General features: G+C 35.8%; 1 protein-coding gene across 6 annotated transcripts in view; it reads right to left on the bottom strand.

The window, feature by feature from the left end:
• Window positions 1-18,297, bottom strand: part of CEP135 (centrosomal protein 135) — an 80,003-nt gene that overhangs the window by 40,758 nt on the left and 20,948 nt on the right. For 5 of the 6 annotated variants that reach the window (XM_032633377.1, XM_032633380.1, XM_032633383.1 and 2 more), the window contains exons 7-13: window positions 17,348-17,476; window positions 15,211-15,426; window positions 12,245-12,310; window positions 9,569-9,707; window positions 6,622-6,845; window positions 2,299-2,451; window positions 1,246-1,398 (exon numbers count right to left, since the gene is read on the bottom strand). In XM_032633377.1, the coding sequence (XP_032489268.1) occupies window positions 1,246-1,398; window positions 2,299-2,451; window positions 6,622-6,845; window positions 9,569-9,707; window positions 12,245-12,310; window positions 15,211-15,426; window positions 17,348-17,476 (1,080 nt within the window). The remainder of the gene's footprint in view (window positions 1-1,245; window positions 1,399-2,298; window positions 2,452-6,621; window positions 6,846-9,568; window positions 9,708-12,244; window positions 12,311-15,210; window positions 15,427-17,347; window positions 17,477-18,297) is intronic. The other variant, XM_032633381.1, reaches the window with a different exon arrangement.

The following is an 18,297-nucleotide window of genomic DNA, read 5'->3' as shown; positions in this document are numbered from 1 at the left end:
ATACGTCCAAGATAAGTGAAAACATATATCCACATAAAAAGTTGTACACAAATGTTCATAGCACCATTATTCATAACAGCCAAAAAGCAGAAACCACCCCAATGATAAAATATTTTCTATCCATAAAATGGAATATTATTCCACAATAAAAAGGAATAAAGTATTGATACATACTACATAATGGATGAACCTTGAAAACATTATGCTAAGCTATGGAAGCCAGACATAAAGAAACACATACTGAGGGCTTCCCTGGTGGTGCAGTGGTTGGGAGTCGGCCTGCCGATGCAGGGGACGCGGGTTTGCGCCCCGGTCCGGGAGGATCCTACATGCCGCGGAGCGGCTAGGCCCGTGGGCCATGGCCGCTGAGCCTGCGCGTCCGGAGCCTGTGCTCCGCAGCGGGAGAGGTCTCAACGGTGGGAGGCCCGCGTACCGCAAAAAAAAAAAAAATAAATAAAAATAAAAATAAAAAAAAAAAAAAAAAAAAGAAACACATACTGAATGATTCAATTTATATGAAATGTCCCGAGTAGGTAAATCTAGAGATAGAAAGTAGATTAGTGGTTGTCTAGGCCTGAGGAGGCTGGGGAAAATTAAGAGTGGCTGCTACTGGGTACAGGGTTTCTTTTCGAGGTAATGAAAATCCTCTAAAATTGATTGTGGTGATGGTTGAACAAGGCTGTGAATATACTAAAGCCAAAGCATTGTACACTTTAAATGGGTGAATTATATAGTAAAGTGAATATCTCAATGAAGTTGTTTTGCAAAAAAAGATAATGCCCCTCCACATGAAGGACTTCCTATTGAGATCAGAGGTTGGTTCTTTTCTATAAAGAACCAGATGATAAAAATTTAGGCTTTGTGGACCATACAGTTTTTATTGCAGTTACTCAACTCTGCCACTGCAGCACAAAAAAAGCTACACAAAACACATAAACGAATGAGTATTCCAATGAGTATTCCAATTAATGAGTATTATCAACAATGAAATTTGAGTTTCATAATTTTCACGTCTCATGAAATATTTTTCTTTTGATATTTTTTCAATGATTTTAAAATGTAAAAACCATTCTTAGCACACGGGCCATACAAAAACACAGCATTCTGGATTTGGCTCATGTGTCATTGTTTGCCAACCCCTGATCTAGATTCAAAATAGTCATGTCACAGGAAAACATATAAAAAGACCTCCCCTTTTCTCAATAAATTATCTTTTAAAAATAAGTCAATTAAGTCAATACGTACTTTTAACTTTTCTTTTAAAGCTTCTTTTTCTGCCATAATCCTTCTTAAGTCAGATAATGCAAGTTCTTTTTCCTTTTCCATAAGACTAACAGTATTATGGGAGATTGCGGTTTGGGTAGATTCTTGTCTGAGTGCAGATAATTCTTCCTGAGCCTTAATGTATTAAAGATATAAATTAAAAAACATTGGACATGCTCCCAGTTTAAAAAAGGCAACTAAACATATGCTACTTTTGCTCTCTTCCCAAATGCCACCAAAATGAGAGTAAAAGGATTAATGTAATAATAGTAATAATAAAAACAAAGGACAAGGAGATTGAGGGAAGTGCCAGCCACAAAATTTGGGAAACCAAATAGCACATGGACAACTAGTAATAAACTAAGCAGTCCCAAGAAAGCAGAAATCTAAGCTAACAGTGGCAAAAGCCCAGAAGTGGATCAATTTGTACTGCAGAATCCCAAAAAAGCACCAGAAGTGAAAACGGCTTTTTCAACTTGGCCTCTTAACCCGTATGTCCTTTCTCCCTCTAAAAATAGCAATAGGATTTCATGGGAGATTGGTATGGGAACAAATTTTGGTGATAAACACCATGCTTTGCTCAGACTCACCTTGCCCTCTAACAACTGAGGCTTTATAATTAGCCCAAACTGTATTGAATCTCCCCTCCCTATCCCTAGAGGCTAAGTCCTTAATATCCAATTAGTGAGTGCTACCCACTGTTTCATAGACATACCCCAACATGTCTGAATCCCAAGGATACACTTGGCTCAGAGTCAGGCTGAGACTCATTCAGCAGTTTTAGAAATAGGGAATTATCCCTAACTGACCTGACCCATAGATAAGCTAGAAAAGAGGAAGAATAAATAAGAAAAAGCAATAGAAATCTCTGCTTTGGGAACAGGATGATAGTAGAAACTGTTACTTATTAATTCTAACTCTGAAGGAAAATCACTAAGGTCCATATATTACAGTAATTTAAAGGATATATACTGGTAGCATTACAGTTAACTGGTGCTATATAATCTGTTGGCTTAATTATAATCAATATCTTACTTCATTATATAAGACACTTAGTTTATCTCTTTCTGCTGTCAATAATTTAACATTGGACTGTATATCCTCCATATGTTTTTCAAATCTTTCTAGCATATGCTGAAGTTCATCTCTTTCTCTTGTGATCAGATGAATTTCTGAGTTGTAATCACCCTGAAACATAATTCAAAAACAGAAGTTATCATTTGTTATAATTATCACCATTTGGTTGCCACAAGGATGCTGATGATGAGACTGACTGAAAGATGCTAACAGACAAAAAGAACACAACTTCCTTTAATGTAATTAAGGAACACAATTTTTAATCTATAAGGAGAGAAGGACAGAGAGTGCTGGCAGTACTGGGGCAAATTTCCTGGCCTTCAAGTTCCCAGCAAGGGACTCAGTTGCCACTGATACTACTTGATCAGATTCCATGAGATGTTTCAACTGTCATTCTCCCTGAGTTGTTTATACTGGTGGTAACTAAAGCATAATCCCCAGACAAGAAGCATGTAGCATCTGGGAACTTGTTAGGCATGCAAGTTTTGGGGCCCACCCCAGACCTACTCGATCAGAAACTTTGGGGACAGGGCCCAGTAACTGGTTTATCAAGCCCTCCAGGTGATTCTGATTCATACTGATTGTTGGGAATCCCTAGTTTATAACCCTCTCCAGGGGAGGAATTAAGAGGGTATGTGTATAGCTGCTCATCCAGTACAAGTAACTGTACAGCCTAGCACATTCCTCAGTGTCTTCTGTGACTGAATCTAAGATCAATTTCCCTAGCACACCAACCCCCAACTATCCCAGCTTCAAACCTATGTGAGGCCTATTTTTGCAATCAGATAAATATAAATATTTCTTTTTTTAAAGATTTATTTATTTTTGGCTGCATCGGGTCTTAGTTGCAGCTCACGGGCCCTTCGTTGCGGCATGCGGGATTCTCTCCAGTTGTGGAGTGTGGGTTTTCTCTTCTGAAGTTGTGGTGTGCAGGCTCCAGGGAGCGTGGGCTCTGTAGTTTGCGGCACACGGGCTCTCTAGTTGAGGCGGGCGAGCTCAGTAGTTGTGGCGTGCGCAGGCTTAGTTGCCCTGCGGCATGTGGGATCTTAGTTCCCCGACCAGGGATCGAACCTGCGTGGCCTGCATTGGAAGGCCGATTCTTTACCACTGGACCACCAGGAAAGTCCCAATATAAATATTTCTACCAGACGGTGTACATTAGGGATGTTCACTGAATAAGCAACAACTTCCAACATTTCTAAAACAAGATTTTGCCTATTATTCCAGTACAATTCAAAAAATCCACTATCTTCATAGCTATTGTAGAAAATAAATACAGTAAATGTAGACTTGGGATCTGTGGTATATTAATGTTCAAGTACTAAATGCAGAAGCTCCAGATAGTGATAATCTGATAATTTGGTACACTGGGAAGCATCCTGATCTATGTTATTCAATATCTACTGTGCACATACCATGACCAATGTAGACTTGGTAAATGGTAGATATCTGTGAAGTTCTCTTCACCTGCCACTTGGAAATAAGTTAACCTCTTGGTTAAACAAGCAAAATCAAGGCATAATGGATGAGATTAGCTATATGGACACCTTAAAGGACAAGATGTATTATAGGACAAAAGCAATTAGGGTGAGGACTTAATCAAGGTTTAAATAACAATAAAAGAAAATCTGTAACTTAACAGTATCTAAATAAAAATATCTTACCGAAAGGAGGTGGGCTGCCTATGTTTTAGAAAGGAGAGCTCAATGAATAAGGATTTGACAGTCTATTTTCATTACTGTCTAGGTCTCAGCTTAAACATCACTTTCTCTAAGGAGTCCTTCAGGATTCTCCAACCTAATTCAGATCTCCCTCAATGTACTCTCATAGCATTCTGAATCTTTCCTGTATTCTTTCCTCATTAACACTTACTTTACATGAGATTATAAAGTTATTTACATGACTGGGTGTTTAATGTGTCTTTACCACTAAAATGTAAGCTCTATCAGGGACACAGTAGGTATCTGGTCTTACCACATCTTCAGCACCTAGCATGGTACCCAGTAAAATGAATGAATTCTCTACTTTTCCAAATAGATCTTGTATGTAGGCATTTATATTTGTGTTAATAATTCCCTTTTACCACTCCATTGTTCCTAATACACACACACACACACACACACACACACACACACACACACACACAGGCACACACACAATGCTAAAGACTGTGAGGATAGGAAATAGGTCTTCTTTATCTCATATTCTGGGTGTCTCATTCATAGTACATTCTCAGTATATGTCTACTGAACTGAACCTAACTTTCTACCTAGACCTGATGTGCTTTGAACCAGCAAATAATAAAGAAATGAAACATTTACTAGGAACTAGGTGTTACGCTGAACCCTTCTACAAATTATCTCATGTAACCTTCACAAGAGGCTGTAGTTACTTCCCTCACTTTGCAAATGAGGAAACGTGAAGTTAGGTAACTTGTCTAAGGTCATAAAGCCAGTGTGCAGAGTTGAAACTTCTATCAGGTTTCCAAATCCAAAGCACTTTCTGCTACACTATACTCAAAACTCACATTTGGAACCCTAGTCAGTACAACATGAAAGAGGACAGTGCCGTCCCTACACAGACAACAGAGAATCAATGGGTGTACTGTTGACAAAAATCATTGATATTAAAAATGTCAATATTTTACTGAGTTGATGCAATCCCAAGAAACTCTGCCTAACAATTTGCCATAAAGCAGGGGTTGAAAACTCACAGCCTGTACCTAATTCAGCTTTAGAGAAGTCTGTTGTCTGCCAACAAGTGTTTCTAAGCACGTTTAAAATACCCAATTTTAGGTGGGAATTTACTCTAGTTCCCAGCACTCACAACTGTCTTACACTCCATCCATTTCACTCATGTACATCACCTATTATTCCCTACCATGCCTGAAATTTATTACTGGGACTTTAAAATGCTATCAATGTCCCAACTTTCTAAACTTTAGAAAGTGAATTCTTTATCTATGTCAGGTAACATTAGAATATTTCAAGAAGTAAATAAGTTGAAGGGGGGAAAATCTCTCCTAATTTCACCAGTACCTTACCAGTACATCTCAATTTGTCTTTCAATTATGAATTCACACCAAGCAAACAAATCAAATATTTAAAAGCGTTAAGGTACTTATCTACTCAGTTCTATTTAATAAATACTTGATTAAACTCATCAACCCTCTTGTACAAGATTGTCTGACACAATGAAGGTGATCAATTCAGTGATTTTTCCCGATCCTTAGGTATATATGGAGCTTGAAAACAACTTAGTACACATAAATTAACTTACACTGCATTTTCCACCAATTCATTGTGCTTGTAACAGATAACACAGCATAGTGTTTAAACTAAACTTTGTAAGTCAAATTCAGCCACTAGCCAATGAGGTTAAAAAACAGTCTAATCAGAAAATGACTCAAAACCATTTGACAATGGACAGAGATCTTCAGGAAAAAGATGACATAGTTGGTTAATAGAGCCAAGTCTGAAATCAAATGTTCTGAGTTTTAATGATTTTACTCCTAACTTCCCCTAATTTTATCTAGTGTGTAGACAACATTAGGCTCACATAAGCCTCCAGGACTCCCATAGCTCCAAATCTTAAAATAAAGAAAAATCTAAAGAACCCAAATGATATTTATAAAATGTTGAAAATAATTAAGACCTAAAATAGAGACACATGCTTTTAATCTCTTATAAGTCATGGTTAACTTTAAGTAATATATGTCTTTAGACTACCGAGTTGCAAATGTGATTGTAGTGCACAAATGGGATGATCTGTCCAGTACTCACTGACATTTTGTACCTTCCCCTGTTGCATAGTTATCATGGAAGATGACTGGTCTGTACAATGTGGCCTGGCTTTCTGACTGGTCCAAGGCTGGGAATGGCATGAAGCCATATAAACAAAGCCACTTTGCTTCAAGAGACAAAATGCATCTGATACAGAAAGTAAAGGATAGAAAGAGAGGAAATATCCAATAGCATGAGTTCCTGGTTCCAGTTTCTGGAAGCTCAGATGCCCCTGCACTCCTCCCATATATATAATGAGCTATTCAATCTTTCCTTAATTTCCAGGAGTCAGTATGCTTTGCTTTGTTCTTAAGTAGTTTTCCTAATTAATACAGTGTTCCTAAAGTACAGGTCATGGAAGAAAACAAAAATCAAAATTAAGAAAGACTTCTTAAAAGCAAGTAGAATAACGTTACATTTAATACAATAATAAACCATAAAAGTTTGCTCATAAAGATACTTTCTTGCCTTATCAATTACTCTCATAAAGAGATATTACCTTTTCTAGTGTCTTAAATACTGGAATTTTTTCACATGTAGAATGACTTCGAGAGCAAGATCTTCGCTGTATTAAATGCTGGAGTCTTTCTAGCTCTTTCTTATAAAAATCTCGTTCATCTTCTATACCTTTCAGAAACGTATCTAAACGAGAAGGTGACTTGTCTCGTCGTTTTATTCCATGTTCTAGCCTCATCCTCTCAACTTCCAAAGTAAGTTCTCTTTCTGCAAATTAAAGTATAAAATATTAAAACAATGTTGCATATAAAATGTATAATCAGCCAAATAAATTGTATCAATAACTTTTACAATGTAAGTTACTAAAAATCATTAGCTATTTCGTATATCACCTATAACTGCCAGATATCAAAGAGGTAAATGCTGAAAGGAAAAGAGAAAAAAAACAAAAGCAAAAATTAAAAGTTTAAATAAAATCCAATAAGTCAAAGTCCTCTGCTTTTGTCATATACAAGGATAGGTACTATTTAGTACTACACAGTGAAGCAGTAAATCACCACATGGTACATTCTGATGACCTGAAAATGCACTAAAATAAAATTTACCTGTAAACAATTGATCATAACGTGGGCAATTTTAACATTAAGCTTGAATTTAATATAGTATATATACAAAGAGGTCAAAACAACTAGTCTTTCTTTAAATAAACACAATTATTAACTTTTACCATAGAAATCACCTTTTCAGGAGTCATAAGTAGCCTAATACTGGCAATTTCATATAGTTCAATTTAACTGATATTCTTTACAACTCTAAAGCATGAAATGATTTTCAAGACATATTCTGATTCACTTCCCATCTTTTCTTTCATTCATTCCACAGATAATTACTGAGTATTTACTATATGCCCAGCATGAGCTAAGGATACAAGTATGAAAAACATAGCCAAGGTCAAATAATTATTCTAGTTGTAGTAGGACAAGAGCTACAAAAGAACAGCATGCAATGCAATCTGGAGGATGAATAGGGGAATTCATTCTGAGGGGTGACCAGAGAGGTAAGAAAGTATGAGAGTGGAAGGAACAGGCAAATGTGTTAAATGCTAAGTCAAATAAACTGATGAATGGAAAAGTATCCACTGCATTTAGCATAATGGAGGTGAGTGGTGACCTTAACAAGAGCTGTTTTATTGGTGATGTGAGGACAGAGCCAACTGGAGTGGATTGAGGTGATAAAGGGTAGTTGGTGATCAAGCAGAAAAGTACAGATGACTTTTTAAGGTGTTAAAGCTATGATGAGAAGGAAAAAGTGGCTGGATAGGAATGGGTACAATTTTTGCTTTTAGAATGGGAGAAGGGTAAGCATGTTTGAATACTAATGGGAAAAAAACAGTACAAAGGCTAAAGTTAGGAAAGGAGATAATTAATATGAAAGCGTTTTAAAATTAGAGAGAATGGGATCTAGAGAACAGATGGAGGCAGTGGCCTTTCATAAGAGGTACAAGTAACAGGAGGGAAGATAAAGATGGACAGGTTCAAGATCTGGGGACAGGAAACCGACAGAATGCCTCCCTGATGGCTTCCATTTTCTTAGGGGAAACCAAAGGTTAAGATCATCCTCTTAGAATGGGTTTACTGAGAATGAAAAACACTTGAAAATGTTCCCTGCAGAGACTGGGCAACTAAGCAGTAAGAAGTATAGAGTAAGATTTCCATACATCACTGAGGGGTGGGTGCTGTGGTTTGGGACCATACAAGTTACGGTGCCGTTGATACTGTCAGGTGCACACGCGAGGACTGCTTAGCTGCTCGTGTGTGAGTACTTTGGTTGATCCATGGCTAGGTTTTGTGCAGGGGGATATATTCAAAACATAAAGGAACGAGGGAGTTTCAGGTATCTGAAAAATTACACTGAAATGGCAGGATAGAGCTAGCATGAAAGGAAGTAAATTGCAAAGTTTTATATGTAGGTCTAAGCACTTTAATAATATATTAACCCATTTAATCCTCACAACAACCTTTTGGATTAGGTGCCATCATTAACCAAACAGATATGGAAACTGAAGCAATGCTAAGGAACATGCTCAAGTCATACAGCTGGTAAGTAGAGAAGGTTAGACAGATTATCCACATGAATGCTGAAGAGCCTAGGATATAGCTTCTTCTTAAAATAGCACACTGGCTTTCTTTCACTACATGGAGTTTGATGGCACCAGGCTTCCACACTTGCCATCCCCTCTGCCTGGAAAATTGCCCCAGATTTTCATATGGCTGGTGTCCTGTCACTAAGCCCTTGGATCAGTCGATCTCTAGCATACCCTTCCCATTGTATTTGAAAATTCTTACCACCTAAAACTAACTTCTTCACTTATGTGCTACTAGTTTTGTCTCCCTAACTAGATTAAAGCCACCACAAGAGCAGGGGCCTTTGTGTATCTTGTTTACCATTATGTACCCTGGCACCAAAACCGGTTCATAAACACTTGTAGAATTAATGAACAAATGAATGAATTCTTACAAGTTCCTTAAATCAACTCATTTAGGATGGGGTACCTGGCAGAAAGCCTATTTCAAGTGTGTGTGTGTGTGTGTGTGTGTGTGTGTGTGTGTGTGTGTGTGTACTTTAAGGTGATAAAACTGCATTTACTTAAAAAGATTCTATAATTCAATTTTCCACTATTTCAGAATGGTCTTCCGTGTAGTCGTAATTAATTCTATTACTGCATGCCTCAAAGAAGGATATATGTACATTGAAAAATATTCAAACGGGGTTCCCTGCACCAACTAGTCAGAATGTAAAAGGCCCCTGTAAGGTCCCTGAGGCAGAGAGGTTTTCTACTGTATCTCAGTGCCTACTCTGGTTTCTGATACACAGCAAGCACTCAACAAATATTTATTGAATGAATGAATGAAAGATCATCTACTACTAAAAATAATACATTAAGAAGACATCACAATCACTTTTTAAGTTATCAACATTTTATATTTTACCTGTAACTGCGAAACTTTCAATTTTTTTGTTAAGTCTTTGCTTTTCTTGTTCAAGCTGATGAACAACAGTTTCCAGGTCTGATTTTATAAGGAGTTCATCACTCAGCCTCTCCTTTTCTTTATGACATAAGTTTAATTCCTGAAAATTTTAACACTATAATTAAGATTTCTAGCAACTTTATAAATATAGCACTTAAAATAGATATTTGTAAGCACATTTATTTAAGAGTAAGTCACATACACACTTTTAGTCAGTCAAATATATATGGTTTCAATGAAAGTTAATTATCAATTGTGGCTAAAAGCAACAATAAAACCCAAATTCAACAGTGCTCCTTTCTAAAGTAGTAGAACTATCGGATTTTATTTTCTTTTAATTTGTTTCTTTTAATTTGTTAGCACACTGTCTTTTTGAAAAATGAATATGTACTTGTGCAATAAAAAATTTTAAAGTTTTTTATGTTTAAAGGAAAGCAGAAGTTAAGACAGTGCTCTAAGACTACCATAGGTATACATAAGTACAAAGGTTTCTCTCTCAGCCTCACCTGCACAATGAGGGTAAGATCAGTACCTGGACACTGAGGATTCATCTATGAATGGATGACTCTGTGAATGTGAAGCACTCTGTACAGTGTCTGGCACATGGCAAGTACTTAATAAGTGTTAGCTAATGATATCATTAGTATTTACCTTAAAAAAACATAAAATGTAGTACCAATGGAAAAAATAAGAAGGTCAGAAAGTACAGCAACATCTTGCTGTCAGGCAACAAGACTGAAACTTGGTCAGAGTTCTGAGATAAGCATTATGAATCACATATAACTGTATACAGTGTGCATAAAAACAGCACTGAACAAACAACAAAAATCCTTGTCCTCACAGAGCTTACACTGTAGTGAAAACATCAAAACATCTACTTTACATTTATTGACCTCACTGGAGAATTTAAAAATATCTACGAAACTCAAGAGTAGACAACATTTAGCAGGTTTAGCTAATTCAATTATTCAATATTGAGCTGAACTGAATACCTGCAGTTGAGTAAAACAGGAAGCCATTGTGATGCACTGTTTATAGTGAGCATATAAAAATCAACAAGTATTTGAACACCTACTATGTGCCAGCATATCACAAATGGCTTTGTTTTTTAATTTGCCTTATGACTGCCACCAGAACATTACAGCTTGACTGTAAAAAGAGTATAAGTAATGAGAAAACTTGGAAATTAGTATTAGTCTTTTCATTATTAGTGGAAACTCATCCAATTTAACAGGCTATTAAAAAAATTCTTAACAATCTTTTGGATGACCACCTAGAAATTTCTACCTGTAAGCAAGACATTCTTTCTGCCAGCTTTAGACTCTAAGACTATATGCTATATCTAGGTTTATGCTGGGATGATTATGAGTTTTCTCATTTGAAGACCACCGGAACAAACAATATGACTAGTAAAATGGTTTGTAATGCCAAATAAAATTATTAAAAGACGACTGAGTGCTTTTAATAAAAGTCAACAAAATTTTACAAAGTAACTATCAATTTTTAGTTTAAATATTAGTAAACTGACAAGTCACGAAGTCATTTAAAGAATATAAAATTCCTAACAGGTTTTCCAAATTTGAGTGTAACTTGCTACCTATTATATATGATATTAAAGAATTATAAAAATATAAATGAAACTAAATATATACATACAATGGAATATTACTTAGCCATAAAAGGAGTAACGATACATGCTATGACATGCTTGAACCTTGAAAACATTGTGCTAAGTGAAAGCCAAACACAAAAGGTCACATATTATATAATTCTATTTATACAGAATATCCAGAATAGGCAAATCTACAGAAACAGAAAGCAGACCAGTGGTCGCCAGAGGCTGAGCAGAGGAAAATGAGGGGTGACTGCTAATGCATATGAAGCTTTTTCCTGGAGTGAAAAAATGTTCTGGAATTAGATAGTAATGAAAAACACCATTGCACCTCCTATCTTCCTCCTCACTCTTTTGCCCATGCCAGCCTTGCCAATGGCAAGTTAAAGACTGACCAGACAGCCCCTCAGGGAGTGGATACAAAATTGTGGGAGCAGAGTAGCAATGAGACCCCCAAGAGATGAAGATCATTTTAATACCTTAAATTACTTTACCCCATTTTCTAAGAAACCAGTTCATTCATTTGAAACTCTGATGCCTTTGTCTTACTCTGCTTACACTTTAGATGGCTTTCTACTGTCCACTAGAATAAAATCCAAACATCCTGCCATGGTTTAGAATGTCTTCCATAATTTGGACAAACTATGGTTGCACTACTTTGTGCCTGTACCAAAACCGCTGAAATGTTCACTTAAAAGAGTGAATATCATGATAGGTTAATTATATCTTAGTAAAAAAAAAGTAAAATAAAACATAAATATTTTCTTGATGAAAATGCTGGCAATTCAATATAACAGCAGTCCCCAACCTTCTGGCACCAGGGACTGGTTTCGTGGAAGACCATTTTTCCACGGATGGGGGTGGGGATGGCTCAGGCGGTAATGCGCGTGATGGGGAGCAGCAGATGAAGCTGTGCTCATCCGCCACTCACCTCCTGCTGTGCGGCCCGGTTCCTAACAGGCCACAGACCAGTACCAGTCCACGACCTGAGGGTTGGGGACCCGTGCAATATAACACCTACTTACCAGTTGAAGTTTTCCCATTGTTTCTTCAAGATTCCGCATTTCAGATAGCTTTTTTTTAATCTCTTTCTAGGAATAAAAAGCCTATTAGGTAAATACCTAAAAGTCAAGAATACTTATCACTAAGTCACAGTGCAAATGAGACCAAGCCATTTTTCGAGCAGTTCATGTTCCCTCTCACCAGTGAGACCTGAGGCATTAGCCAGCCCTAAGCCTCAGTTTCAATGAGGAGGAGGCAAAGTTTAGGTTTCTCTAATTTATTGGTATCCTGAATGCTTACAGGGACCTATCGGTAACATATGAAACAAGAGGGCTACTTGAAAATCTTTTTCTATCTGTATACTTGTAGGACTTTTCTTGATCCTTGATTTTTAGGATTCATCTTGTGGCCCTGTCATTTCCTGACTTTCCTATCTTATTTGCTTTCTCACCACCTGCTACTACCAACCTGGATCCTCTACACTGCAACTGAGAGTACTGAATGCCAAGATTAAAATATTATAAGCTAGGGGCTTCCCTGGTGGCGCAGTGGTTGAGAGTCCACCTGCCGATACAGGGGACACGGGATCGTGCCCCGGTCCGGGAAGATCCCACGTGCCACGGAGCGGCTGGGCCCGTGAGCCATGGTCGCTGAGCCTGTGCGTCTGGAGCCTGTGCTCCGCAATGGGAGAGGCCACAACAGTGAGAGGCCCGCGTACCGCAAAAAAAAAAAAAAAAATTATAACCTAATAGGAATCTTCTATTGAGCCAAGGTGTCATTCTTGATTACTGCCAATGGGACACGTGAAGCTGTGTTCAATATGTTGTATGCACAGCACAGAATATGCAAAAGGAAGTGGAAAAGGAGAGGAATGAGATATAGGAGTGTTGCAATGAAACTAAAGCCACAAAAGCAAAATTAAAACCGCAATAATTATGTTCTTCATTTTCAAGGCTGTCTTGACTATTCTGGGTCCCTTAAGATTCCACATGAATTTTAGGATTTTTTTCCTATTTCTGTAAAAAATGCCATTGGGATTTGGAGAGGTATTACACTGAATCTGCACATTGTTTTGGGTAGTATGGACATTCGAGCAGTATACAGTCTTCCAATCCATGAACACAGGATATCGTTCCATTTATTTCTGTCTTAATTTCTTTCAGCAGTGTTTTATAACTGTCAGGGTACAAGTCTTTTGCCTCCTTGATTAAGTTTATCCCTAAGTACTTTATTCTTTTTTGATGCTATTGTAAATGGGATTATTTTCTTAATTTCCTTTTTATATTTTAATTACTAGCATATAGAAATACACCAGGTTTTTATGCAATGATTTTGTATCCTGCAAGTTTGCTGAATTTATTAGTTCTGTTTTTGGTTTTTTTTTTCTTTTTAATGGAATCTTTAGGGTTTTCTACACATAAGATCATCTCATCTGGAAACATAATCTTACTTCTTTCTTTTAATTGGATGCCTTTTATTTCTTTTTCTTGCCTAATTCCTCTGGTTAGGACTGCCAGTACTATGTTGAATAGAAGTAGTAAGAATGGGCATCCTTCCCTTGCTCCTAACCTTAGAGGAAAAGTTTTCAGTCTTTTGTCACTGGGTATGATGTTAGCTGTGGGCTTTTCATAATATGGCCTTTATTATGTTGAGGTAGTTTCCTCCTATTCTCCTAATTAGTGGAGGTGACACTATAAAATTAACTCATATTATTCAACTGATGTAAAGTAGGGATCTTCAAACTAGGTTATACTCATTCCCGGGATAACATAAAGACTATCCAAGTATTATGTAAAACTATCATATATATATATATATATATATATATATATATATATATATATACACACATATATATATATACACACACACACAAATAATATATTATTTACAATATATATTATATATATATGTATATATAGTTTTAAGGAATCAATATCTGGATTCTTAAATTTGCACATACAGTCCTTCTTAAAAATTATCTACCTGAGAACCTGCTTGTACTCTAGGTATCATGTGAGTTCTTCTTTCCCACTTCCCCTTCCAAAACTGCCTTTTCCCCACTTTTCAAAAGAGGGGCATGCATCTAATGTAATTCTATCTCTACTTATAAAAAACTTCCGAGGCACCAGACAAAAAGATAACCTGAAATGTTGGAGCTGGCCAAAGCCTTTGATTAAGACACTATTTTCTCCCATTATATCTTACTAAGAGATGTATTTCCAATAAAATTTTACTTTTTAATTTAATAAGTATTTATCAACATTTGTACTACAGCTGTCACTTTGATCCACTGATTACTAATAATTATAATGATAACACTATTTAGAGGAAAATACTAAATACTAACACTCTGAACCTTACAGTCGCAGGACATTTTTTAAAATAAAAAATTTCAATTCATGTATTTTTTTAACTGCAGACATTTGATATGAGTTATTATAAAAAGATATTCAAGCATAAAATATGTTAAAATAGGATAAACTTTTGTGAGGCTTTCAAGAAGGGTCATTTGGATTATACTGGCTATATTTAAAAGAATGATATGACAATTTTAAGAGATCAATACTTACAATTGATTAGAAATTACATCCTTTGCATCTATTTAAACTTGAAGATGAAAAATGTTAGCTATCAACTTAAAAATGTGCAAGGACATACACAGTTTTAAAAAATACCTTTAAAGGTTCATGAGCACAAAATGACCTAGAGGACAAACTTCAGAAGCCTGCTCACAATGCAGAGATAAAAGGACAGAGATGAAAATCTTGTAGAAAAAGAGGATAGAGTCTGGAGAGCTGTCCTAGGAAGAGATGTGCTTCAGAAAGACAAACAACTAGAAAAAGGGCAAGAATTTAGGGGATGTGAACAACACCTTAGAAAAACGTGAATTACAAAACAAACCAAAAGGCCTGAATAAGACATCAAAAGGTCTCAAGCTCACCATACTCTAGGAGAATTAATGAGCACCTCCACAACCTAGACACACCTTTGCTTCCTCAAGTTCTTTGTCGGCAGTCTCGAGCACTTCTTCTTTATGTCTTTCCAACTGCTGTGCTAACTGGTCTATTTCAGTTAATTCCTGGCAGAGTTTTTCATTTTTGTTACTTAAATTAACAACTTCAGTAGTTACTGTTTCCTTGGTTTCCATAAGCTCTTGTATATGCTTTTCCAGGTCTTTATTAGCTTGCTGAAGAAAGTCAACCTAAATTGAATTTGTAATTCATAAGGTATATAAATTGGAAAATTATTAAAATACTGAACTTCCAAAATATTTCAAAATACTATATTTAAAAAAAACCCAAAAGTTAAAACCCCAGCTCTTTTACATTTGCAAACTTATACTGTTTCTATTTGCAAAACTCACAATGTGTGGTTTAGTAAAAATATATATCCACTGTCTTCAATTTTCAAGCATGGACAGAAAGGATAAGTAAGAAATTTGTGTGAACTTTTTCCCAATGCAGTTTTAAAAATATGACAAGATTATCACTATGATGATAATATTAGTCTAGAGTGCTGTCCAATATAGTAGCCACTAGCATCCACACATGGCTACTGAGCACTTAAAATGTGGCTAGTCCAAACAGAGATGTGCTATAAATGTAAAATACAAACAGGATCCCAAAGACTTAGTACAAAAAAAAGTAAAACGTTGCAATGATATTTAACAACATTGATTACATGTTGAAATGCTAATATTTTGGATATAGTTAGGTAGATACATTATTAAAATTAATCTCATCTGTTTTCTTTTTACTTTTTTAATCAGGCTACTAGGAAGTTTTAAATTACATATGTGGCTCATATCCTATTTCTATTCAACAGCACTGCTCGAGAGTTACTGCTGATATTTGGGGCTTACTATATTCTGGTTGCAGTCTAGGCAGCAGTGACATTTAAATTTCTGAAGGTCATGGAAACAACCTAAATGTCCATCAGAAGAATGGATAAAGAAGTTGTGGTGTGTAAATATATACACACACACAATGGAATATTACCTAGCCATAAAAAAGAATGAAATAATGCCATTTACAGACACATGGATGGGCCTAGAGATTATCATACTAAATGAAGTAAGTCAGAAAGAGAAAGACAAATACCATATGATACCACTTATATGTGGAATAAAAAAAATAATACAAATGTACTTATTTACTAAACAGAAACAGACTCAGAGACATAGAAAACAAACTTATGGTTACCAAAGGGGTAAGGGGATGGAGGATGGATAAATCAGGAGTTTGGAATTAGCAGATACAAACTACCGTATATAAAACAAAGAACAAGGTCCTACTGTATAGCACAGGGAACTATATTCAATATTATGTAATAAAACATAATGGAAAAGAATATGAAAAAGAATAATATATAATATATATAACTGAGTCACTTTGCTGTATACCAGAAACTAACACACATTGTAACTCAACTATACTTCAATTAAAAAACAAATAAATAAATTCCTAAAGGTCATTTGTCATGCTTCATATAAGTCTCTTGTTCTTTCACTCTTAGGTCAAATGCATGACAAGGGAAACCACTACATAGGTAAGTGAAAACTATATGTTTAATTTTTATATTTATTTAAAAAAACCACCTTTTATATATTATAAAAGAAATACTGTCATAAAAATTTTGAAAATGGAGAAAATCATAAAGAAGACTATCCCATCACACAAAGATAAACATTGCTAGTGTACTTTGGTGTATTCTCTTCTAGTGTTTTCTCTTTCTGAATGCATACACACATTTTTTTGGTGTGTGTGTGTGTGTTCACCTAGTGTTTTTTTTATTTTTTTATACAGCAGGCTCTTATTAGTCATCAATTCTATACACACACACATTTTTTTTTAAAGCAAATTGAAGGTTACATTTTACCTATGGTTTATTCTCTTCTTTTAAATATTTATCATTATGGTGTATATATTCCTACCTCATTAAATATTCTTAAAAAACATGAGTTTTCAATAGCTGCACCCAATTTTGGATACTTTGACTCCATCAAATTTTTTCCACCGTAAATAATAGCCAAGAAAACAACCCTGTCACTTTCACAAACCCACAGACCATTATAAACACTTATGATTTCATATGCTCAGTGAAATAATTATAAAACTCATTACCTGAATATTTAAATGAGCAATAAGCTTTTCGCTGGCTTTATTTTTAGTCTCCAGAGAAAGGATATCAGGGGAGCGACCCCCATCCAATGCAACCGACAGTCGTTCTATCTCTCGTTCTCTTAGTTCAATCTGAAGACATAAAGTTGTGCTATCATTTTAAAAACTCGGGTTTTCAACTGAAATGATTAACACTGGACAAACATTTATTTGGATAAACTTCCATTTTTCTTAGGTCCCACAATATACACAAAAGATTAACCTTCATATATATACCCACACATAAATGGGATTATGAAATGCATTTATGCAGAGCAAAAATATACACAGAAAATATCAACCTAAGAACTGTCAACATAGGTTTCATAAGTATTTTTATTGAAGAGATTCTTCCTAATTTTTTTGTTTTGTTTTTTCCTCCTCTAAGAGTAGGCAATGTTTATATAAAAAGAAACTACTAACTACTGGAATTGAGTCTGAACTACTTCACTGCCTGGTGGAATAAATGTGGGATAAACAAATGAATGTAAAACACAAAGGAAAGTGATTTGCTACTGAAACTCAATATTAAAAAGGATATGAGGCTGGAGTGAATTTAATTAATTATCTATTATTTAGAAAACAACAGACTATGATTAAAAACATCACTACCAACCACGAATTCACATACAAGACTCTGGAAAAACAACCTGAACCAAGATGGTGGAGTAGAATGACGTGCTCTCACTCCCTCTTGGGAGAACACAAGAATCACAACTAGCTTCTGGACAATCATCGACAGGAAGACACTGGAACTCACCAAAAAGGATACCCCACATCCAAAGGCAAAGGAGAAGCCACAATAAGACTGCAGGAGGGGCACAATCACAGTAAAATCAAATCCCATAACTGCTGGATGGGTGACTCACAGACTGGAGAACACTTATACCACAGAAGTCCACCCACTGGAGTGA

This window comes from Phocoena sinus, chromosome 5, assembly GCF_008692025.1.
Source record: "Phocoena sinus isolate mPhoSin1 chromosome 5, mPhoSin1.pri, whole genome shotgun sequence".
Lineage (NCBI taxonomy): Eukaryota > Metazoa > Chordata > Mammalia > Artiodactyla > Phocoenidae > Phocoena > Phocoena sinus.
Note: the sequence above shows the minus strand (reverse complement) of the source record. Positions and strands in the feature narration are given on the sequence as shown.